At 46.0% G+C, this 10,000-nt stretch overlaps 1 protein-coding gene across 1 annotated transcript in view; it reads right to left on the bottom strand.

The window, feature by feature from the left end:
- The window catches only part of mmp24 (matrix metallopeptidase 24), a gene marked incomplete at both ends in the record, with an annotated part of 91,949 nt that overhangs the window by 51,140 nt on the left and 30,809 nt on the right, over window positions 1-10,000 (bottom strand). The window contains 2 exons of the mRNA XM_083661546.1: window positions 578-694; window positions 1,779-1,927. Of these exons, the coding sequence (XP_083517672.1) occupies window positions 578-694; window positions 1,779-1,927 (266 nt within the window). The remainder of the gene's footprint in view (window positions 1-577; window positions 695-1,778; window positions 1,928-10,000) is intronic.

Here is a 10,000-nt window from a genome sequence, read left to right as displayed (position 1 = left end):
GAAAACAAGTACGCAAAGAGAGAAGCCAAAATCCGAGGAAAAACACATTTAGAAGCCCAATCCAGAATAAAACAAGCTAACAGGCTAACAAACTAATAAACAAGACACAAATCACCAGTTACCTACCCTAGCCAACAGCAGTATGAAGCATGTCATTGGGGTTTTCAAGTGGGCACCTTCCTTCACCGATGTTTCGTTAAGTTAGGCCCACCGACACCTCAAGAAGGCTTAACGGTGTAATCCAGCGTCCTGGAAACACCCCCCTCCATGCTACCACCGCACAACTGCATATTACCTCACTATCTAAGCCTAGCTATCCAGGTCGGTTCGGTATGACATTCCTGACTACACCACCACTGTCAATGATTCAGCCCTGTTGATGCGGACCGTTAATCATGACCAACAACAAACAATCCCTAACTACACCACCACCGTCAATGATTCAATAGATAGATCAATAAATAGACAGATAGATAAATAGATAGATAAATAGATAGATAGACAGATACAGTATAGATAGATAGATAGATAGATAGATAGATAGATAGATAGATAGTTACTGTAGAAAGATAGTCACCTGTAGGAGATCTTTTTATCTCTCCATTTCTGCCCCGTCAGGGCGTAGCGTTTATTCCTCTGCCGGCGGCTGGTGTGAGGATGATCTGGGACACCACAACGAGGCTTCCTCATCCACCTGGACACACACACACGCACAAAAACACACACACACACACACACACGCACGCACGCACGCACGCACACACACACACACACACACACACACACACACACACACACACACACACACACACACACACACACACACACACACACACACAGTTAGACATTACGAGTCCTGGTCACCTCTGGTCGGTCGGGGGGGGAGGGGGGGGGGGGGGATCCTCCCACACGCTACGTCCTGCCGGTGGAACACCTCGTTGTCAGGTGAAAAGAAGCGGCTGGTAACTGCACATGTATTGGAGGAAGCATGTGCTAGACCAGTGGTTCTCAACTTTTTTGAGCCGCGACCCCCAAAAAACTTTAGGCTGGGGTTCACGTCTTCACGACCCCCCTTCCTGCCATTGCCCAACCTAACAGCAGTGCGTACGCAATCACACTGATTTCACTCACTCACCAACATATTTTTTTATACAGTTTAAATATAGTGAATAGTTGATATAGCATTATAATGCATTGAATCACTGGTATGGGAGAGTTGATCATCATGGGAGAAAAATATAGATTTTCTTTCTTTCCCCCCTTTTTGTGACACCGTCACAAGGCTGTACACACAGAGCGGTGAACAGTTCAACTAAAGAATATAGTGGCATTCAATTAATTATGAAAGGAGCGCCAGAGGCTGAAAACTATCCAGTATTTCACAGGGAAAAGGCAAATATTAGAGAGGAAACAAAAAAAAACAATATGATCACACATTTATATTGTAGAAGTATGTTTTTCTTCCTATCCCATAAAACATCTCACGAAAGCCCCCAAAATAGATGGATCTATGATACTCAATCTAAGTGTGTGCGCTCCCAAAATAGGTCACATCCCATGCCTGCCTTACTTTGGTTTCTAACACACACACACACACGCACGCACACACACACACACGCACACGCACACGCACAACGCACGCACAACGCACGCACGCACGCACGCACACACACACGCACGCACGCACACACACACACACACACACACACACACACACACACACACACACACACACACACACACACAGAAACCTGCAGAAACCTGGGACATGGACTCACTCTATGGTGGTCTGGTCTAGCAGCCCGGTCACAGGGAGGCCATAGAAGCGTTGCATGGCGGCCACAGCAGACTGCATGGCTTTCTCCTGCCGCAGGTCTGATGTGCGGATGTCATGAGGCAGCAGGTAGCCATAGTTCTTCAACCACGTCTGGGAGAGAGAGAGAGAGACAGACAGACAGAGAGAAGAGTAAGTCTTCATTATGATGATCATAACTAGAACAATGCGTGAACAGGAAAGGTAGAATTGACTGGAGCACATGAAATCACCGGTAAACAAATTTAATAAGGTACAAAAACTAACGTTTCGACGCGAGCAGCGTCTTCTTCAGAGTAAAAAAAGCATGGGTGAACGTAGATGTGAAACTCTGTTCAACCTATTATCCAATTATGACTTCACACCTGGTTTAGGTTGACTATATAACCAGTTGCTTCATGTCTTTGTCCCCTTTGACTCTGATGAAGACACAGTGTCGAAACGTTAGTCACCTGTTTGCACTCATAAAAGCTGCTCCAGTCCCTCCTTTGTTTCCTGGAAGTTTGCTGTCCTCAAACTGAGAAGCACCTGGTTCAACTGCATCTTGTTGGATGATGCGTGGAGAAGAAGCCTTTTTCTACTTGACTTGAAGGACTGTCAGTTTATGGTATTTGTAGCTTTATTTACCATAGACTGCATGGCAAACCTGGGACGTTTATAACGAGGCTTCCGATGTTTTCAGCAAACTCAGCCAGTATCCACCAACAATAGATGATGCTGACATAAAGATCTTAGAAAACCTTGTGGTTATGATGATATGACAGGTCCAGTACTGTACAGCTGATGCTGTTGATGATGCGAGGCTGGAGATGTTTGCTGGGGAGCAGAGGCCATGTGAAGCCATCCCTCCTACTCAAGCTGCTGTACTCCAGCATGTAAAGCCTGCTGCCTACCAGGCTGGAGGGCGTGTTCTGCCCGCAAGTGCAGTGGGATCCATAATAACGTGTCAGAGAGCGAAAGAGGGAGGGGGCGGGGAGAGATGAAAGGATAAGGACAGAACTATTTCTTCTGAATCACAGACACAGAAACCCTGATTCACACTGATCCAAAATCGATGGCCTCAAACCCAAATCTGCCCAAACCGCCTCCCCCAACATGATTCTTATTATGACATATTTGTGCAATTGCAGCAGCCTGTCTCTTTAATATGACATAACACACTCTCACAAGCCTCCTGAGGGAGAAATGGAGAGGAAATGTGACAAAAACCATATGAGACATATTTTCCTCAGAATCATTCCTATTGTCATATTGTTGAGATGATAATCAATGTTTTAAGTTACATTTCAACCTGCATTTGTTCACGGTTATTCTTTGACAGTTTGTTGTAAGTATTCATCATTTTTGTTTGTTTGTGATTATTAATAATTCCTACTATTATGTTTGCAAGCTTTGGCAACAAGAATGACTTCTTCTCGTGCCAATAAAGCTGACTGAAAAGAAAAATTGAGAGAGGAGGGAATCATACGACTCATTTTCACGCATTGTATGTTATAAATATGTACGTGCAATGTTATATGGATGTGTGTGTATGCTCATAGTGTATGCATGTGCAGATTTACAAACACACACACACACACACACACACACACACACACACACACAGTACTAGTCAAACGTTTGGATACACTTTCTCATTGAAGTGAATGGGAAGGTGTGTTCAAACTTTTGACTGGTACAGTATATTTATATATATATATATGTCCAATTCAAAAGTATTTGTGTATGCATTCCAACAAATGATAGTTATTATTATTATTATTAACACGTTAACTGCCAGCGACGTATGCATACGTCAAGCAGAATCCAACCGTTAACTGCCAGCGACGTATGGATACGTCAAAAAAAATCGTTTTTTTTTTTTTGACGGTGGATCCTTGATCTGGCCCTTTTGCATCTTCTATTATACTGTTAGAGCCGCCGGGCGTGTGCAATCCATTCCGCCGACCCACTGAGTGGCGACGGTGCTCAGACTATTGAGTGTTGTTTGGCCAGAAACGCACGCATTCCAGCTGAGCTCAACCGAGGACCCAGAAGCGAACAAGCCTCATTCTCATACTGTAGGCGAAAACCTTTCACACGGGCGCACGGCGGTGGGGGCTTCCACAGGTGGACTGGGTGGAAAGCACACTTTGAAGCGCGCAGCATAAGCCTAGAGTCACACAAGGCTTCGTCAAAGCTCTCAACCGAAAATCCAAGAACGGATTAAGCCACATCCACGCTCGCCGACGAGGGACCGCCAGAGAGAGGCTGCTGCTCACTGCTCAGACAGGCAGGAGAGACTGGCTTGTGACTGACAAACACGGAGACACGCCCACGGAGGGAGGAGTTGTAAGGAGAGGGGGTGCGGGTGCTGCTATGGAGGAAATTACTGTTCAGAACTATATTGTTTATGTCTGATGTCTCACTGATGCCAAAAATAAATGGTTAAAGTGACTGTTTGATATTGAATTTCACAAAACTGCGATTATCTCAGCTTTTTGTCTCAGACGCTGAAACCATGCTGTACTCAACGGCTAATATCTACATAACTACTAACTCTACAAACTAACTCTTTTAGACAGAGAAAGCACACATTCTATTAGTACTTTTGTGAACTTTGTGTTGACAAACTCCAAGCAGAAAATTATCCTTGGCTCTTGTAAAATGAGCCAGAATCCTCAAAAAAACCCTCTGGCAAAAGCTACCTACAGTAAAAAAAAAAAAGGCTGGCAGTGAATGTGTTAATATTATTATTATTATTATTAATGTTATTATTAATTTTATGTATATATATGACTCACCAATATCTCACCAATATCCAATGTAAATTAGACTTGGATCTGCCGTAAAAATTCTACTATTTTGGATGTATTTGTTTTGTTGTATGCTTTGGCCATACAGTAAGTAGACGTATGTCATGCCAGTAAAAGCTCACTGAATTCAACTGAATTGAATTGAAAGAGTAGAGATGATAGAAAGAGAGAGAAAGAGAGATGGAAGGAGGAAGAGAGAGGCTGAGAGAGAGAGAGAGAAGTAGAGAGAGAGAGAGAGAGAAGGAGAGAGAGAGAGGTTGATCCCTTCTCTACAGTAGGTCATCAATATTTCAGACTGTATGCCAGCCTCTCCAGCACCAACAGTCAGCTACAATATGAGTGCCAGGCTAACTGACATGAGGGACAGAGAGAGAGGAGAGAGAGAGAAGGAGAGAGAGAAGGAGAGAGAGGAGAGAGAGAGAGAAGGAGAGAGAGAGAGAGAGAGGGAGACTTTACAGTACACAACTACCTCATGAACACTCCGTTACTGTACATCACTACCTCATGAACACAGCTTCACGACTTTGATGCAGGTCATAGTTCATTTCAAAGTGCAGTTAAGTGAGATCTGTCCTGACTCCGTGGCACAAAACCTTTGCATGCGTATGGTGTGAACGTGCACTTACAAGTCTTTCGGTACTGAGAACAAAGGTGTATGAGTACTAGTATTCATATTTGTTCCCACTATGTGTGTTGCAAGTGTTGCCGCAGCACACACACATTTTCACAGTTCATCAGTGGGAAACAAAGAAGAGTCGGACTTCGCTCGGTATTCCTGTTGGATCTAATTAGCTAACACCCGTCTGTAATGTGTCAACTGTGAGACACAAGAGAGCTACTGTGTGTAGGAAGAAGGATACAGTACATTTAAAGCTACTGTGTGTAGGAAGAAGGATACAGTACATTTAAAGGGATAGATACTTTTTGGGAGATCCGCCTATTTGCCATATCACCCATTCATAAGGTCACTGGAGTTACTTCCGGTGTTGCTGGGGCTACGAGGGTCGCTCTCTTATGGGTTACGCCCACTGACGCCAAACTCAATACAAAAACCTGTCCGTTTTACTGTTGTCTTACTTGTCACTAAGTGCGCCCGACTACTATAACACGACTTTAGACCTGTTATGAATCAGTGGGGTCTTTTGTAATATTCGGGCTAAAAACCGAAGCTCAGACCACGTACGTGTCTTGTTCATTTAACAAAATTCACATCCATGCTTATTGTTTTGAACGGCGGGTTACCCTCTGTTCCGGGTCCCTTCCTGCCTCCTTTGCTGGATTTAGACTTGGGTTCAGTTTATCTGCACAAATGCTAAAAGCTCTAAAAACAGAGAGCAATTGCAGTGCAGCTGAGACGAAGAGACCTCCTGGGGCTGCAGAGAACATCCAACTCCCAAAAGAACAAAAAAAGAAAACAGCAAAAAATAATCCAGATGACAAACATGCACAACATCAAAACACAGAAAAGATGGAGAATGGTAGAAAAACAACACAAATACAAACTATTACTAACTATTATTCAGTGCATCTGAATGCACTGAATAATACTTTGCTTGCATCAAGGCTGTGAGTGTGCAGCAGCACATCACTAACGTCTCTGCTGAGGCTGGTGGGACGGAGGGGTCAAAGTGCAGCGCTTGCCAACCCGAGGGTCACGGCCCCCCTGCAGGGCCTCCACAGAGGTCAGAGGTCAGAGGGCAACGCAGAGCTCCGAATGAAATCAAACAAACATCAGCTACAGAAGTGTCTGGCGACATGTATCGGAGGAAGCATGTGCTAAGTCTACAACTCTCTCCAGATCAGCAGAGGGGGTGGAGTGAAGACAGGGGACAGCAGGACAAGTACAATAGAGAGCCCCAGGAAAACATTGATGCTAACACTTCCTGGTTCTTCACTGTTTTCGCCTATGGGATTTTTGAATGGGTTTTTGGCGCGATCCTTCAAATAAGGTCTCTGGGCAACGCAAGCTTAATCAAACGCGAACCAGTGTTCAGCAGGATAATCTTCACACATGAGGACCACTTTTATGAGTGTTTAAGCTTTTACGTGCCGTTAAAAGGGCGGCTAGCTAGCAAACGGCTAAATGAGACTACACTGTTGAGTCGACGGGGATATTATACGTCGATAACGTCATCACTTCAAAGGACGAATGCGGAAATTCTCTTTCCCTCACCTGGTTCAGCCCGTTCAGCCCGGGGTAATCAGTGCACAGCAGCGCACACATCAACAACACTCCAGGTTGAGCGGTGACGTGACGTGGAAGCCTATGCGACACTGTGTGTAGTTCTGGATTAGCTTAGCACGAGCTTTTTACTTCTAGGGCTCGCATTTACGCTTCAAAACTCATGAAAGTGGTCCTCATGTGTGAAGATTATCCCGCTGAACACCGGTTCGCGTTTGATTAAGCTTGCGTTGCCCAGAGACCTTATTTGAAGCATCGCGCTAAAAACCCATTCAAAAATCCCATAGGCAGAAACAGTGAAGAACCCGGAAGTCCGGGACTTCCGCGTTTCGACTAACAAAAATACGTCATCCCTGCGGCTCTCTATTGGGGAGAAAATGTGAGAAAGAAATATGGATGAAAATGGGCTTTTGGGAAAGTCATCCTTATCTTGCCTGGTTGATTAATTAAGCTTTATATTCCACACGCTGCACAATGTGCACCTTGTACTGCTGCTTTCTCTTTACGCTGACCTCTTCAAGTGCATTTTCATGCCTATAGACCAATAAATCATCACATCAGTTCACAGCGAGCGGGGGAGGCAGGCAGAGGAGAGTTCTCTGTGTGTGTGTGTGTGTGTGTGTGTGTGTGTGTGTGTGTGTGTGTGTGTGTGTGTGTGTTTGTGTGTGTGTGTGTCTGTGTGTGTGTTTTGGAATTTTAATTGAATCCTAATGTCGCTCCCCAAACATGCCTACAGCAGCTTCAGTGATGATTCAAGTCCCAAGAAGCACTTTCAGCTTACTCATCCATCCACGCTCGACGGCTGGTCCTGAATGATGAACATCTCCCTGAAAATGTTCTTCATCCCTTTTCTTTAGAACTTTCTATTACAGGGTGAAGGAGGTGAAGGAGGGGACCTTCTCATCTTTCAGCTTGTTCACAATGAAAAGTGACGGGGGAGAATTGCTATAGAGTGTGCCAAAGTCACACCCTCTTCCGGGTTTGGCATCCGCGCCAAGTGATTTCATCCTCAATCTTTTTTTCCATAGATATTTCGCAAGATGCTGATAAAAATGTTTTTTACTTGATCAAACCAAGCAGTATTGCACTGTGTCCACCAGCAGAGCATGAGCTTTCTCAGAGGCATCACTGGCGTCTGTCCTCCTGCCTGACCTCAGGGATGCACCAGCACCATGATATCTGTCCTCCTGCCTGATCTCACCACGATATCTGCACATCATTGGTATCGGACGATAAAGGCTTTCAAATTAAATATCGGCATCCGCCCAAAACAAACATTTCTGCTGATCAATTGATGATCAATTGATGGTTAAATGACGCAAACCCTAACCCAGGCAGAGCATCCTAACCCAGGCAGAGCATCGTCTAAGCCTGCTGATCAATCTTACAGTTTTGTTTGAAAGAAAATGTTTTAAAAATATATATATATATTTTTTTTTTATTAAACAAATATGGCACGTATTACATAACCTAAGTTGAAGTTTTCTTATTTTGTCCAGTGAATTTTGTTACATTCTGAAAAGCATCTCACAAGTATAAGGTGGCCGGCAGTGCGGCGCACAATTGCTCAACTCGAGTGGGCGAGGCCAAGCAGCATGTGTGAGCACGTGCGTGTAGCGTGTAGCATGTAGCGTGTAGCGTGCGAGCTGCGTCTGCGAGCCCGCCAAGCCAGGGCAAACCAACGAGCACAGAGTGCGAGGCAGCGAGGGATGCTATTAAGGAGCGTGCGATATGTCTTTATGTCTATATTTATGTCTGCATCTGCTCTGCCAGTGGGCCATCATTATAAGAGCATCATAATATCATAATAACTCCACTACAGGAGAGACTTGATGTTCTCTGAAGTTAGGTGGTGGGGGGGAAATGCGTGTATATATCGCTATAACCAGGAAACAGTGGTGGACTGATTGAATCCTGTTAAGTTTCTGTTTCATGATGTCATGCACGTAGCAGCGTGAGCTGTGATTGGTCTACTTTTGTGGGGACAGACAGACAGGCAGACAGACAGACAGACAGACAGACAGACAGGCAGGCAGACAGACAGACAGAGAGGCAGACAGGCAGGGAGGCAGGCAGGCAGGCAGACAGACAGACAGACAGACAGACAGACAGACAGACAGGCAGACAGACAGACAGACAGACAGACAGGCAGACAGGCAGGCAGACAGACAGACAGACAGGCAGACAGACAGGCAGACAGGCAGACAGACAGACAGACAGGCAGACAGACAGGCAGACAGACAGACAGACAGGCAGACAGACAGACAGACAGGCAGGCAGACAGGCAGACAGACAGACAGGCAGACAGGCAGACAGACAGGCAGACAGACAGACAGGCAGACAGACAGACAGACAGACAGACAGACAGACAGGCAGACAGACAGACAGGCAGACAGACAGGCAGACAGACAGACAGGCAGACAGGCAGACAGACAGACAGGCAGACAGACAGGCAGACAGACAGACAGACAGGCAGACAGACAGGCAGGCAGGCAGACAGGCAGGCAGACAGACAGACAGGCAGACAGACAGACAGACAGACAGACAGACAGGCAGACAGGCAGACAGACAGGCAGACAGACAGACAGGCAGACAGACAGACAGACAGACAGACAGGCAGGCAGGCAGACAGACAGACAGACAGGCAGACAGGCAGACAGACAGGCAGACAGACAGACAGGCAGACAGACAGACAGACAGACAGACAGGCAGACAGACAGACAGACAGACAGACAGACAGGCAGGCAGACAGACAGACAGACAGACAGACAGACAGACAGACAGACAGGCAGACAGACAGGCAGACAGACAGACAGGCAGGCAGGCAGACAGACAGACAGACAGACAGGCAGGCAGACAGACAGGCAGACAGGCAGACAGACAGACAGACAGACAGACAGACAGACAGACAGACAGGCAGACAGACAGACAGGCAGACAGACAGACAGACAGACAGACAGACAGACAGGCAGACAGGCAGGCAGACAGGCAGACAGACAGACAGACAGACAGACAGACAGGCAGACAGGCAGGCAGACCATGTTGGAGATGGCTTGGCCACCATGCTATAAAAGTAAAGGACAGTGAAGCTAGCCTACTGTATGTGTTGTAAGTGATGAACAAAAGGTAAATCTGTGATGGTCGCTGACATTTTTCCCCCGCGGTGTACTGACAAGTCCCCATCACAGAGAGGAATGTACCAAGCTGGTA

The sequence above is a fragment of the Poromitra crassiceps genome (assembly GCF_964638095.1).
Source record: "Poromitra crassiceps genome assembly, chromosome: 27".
Classification (NCBI taxonomy): domain Eukaryota; kingdom Metazoa; phylum Chordata; class Actinopteri; order Beryciformes; family Melamphaidae; genus Poromitra; species Poromitra crassiceps.
This window is presented reverse-complemented; position numbering and strand designations above follow the sequence as displayed.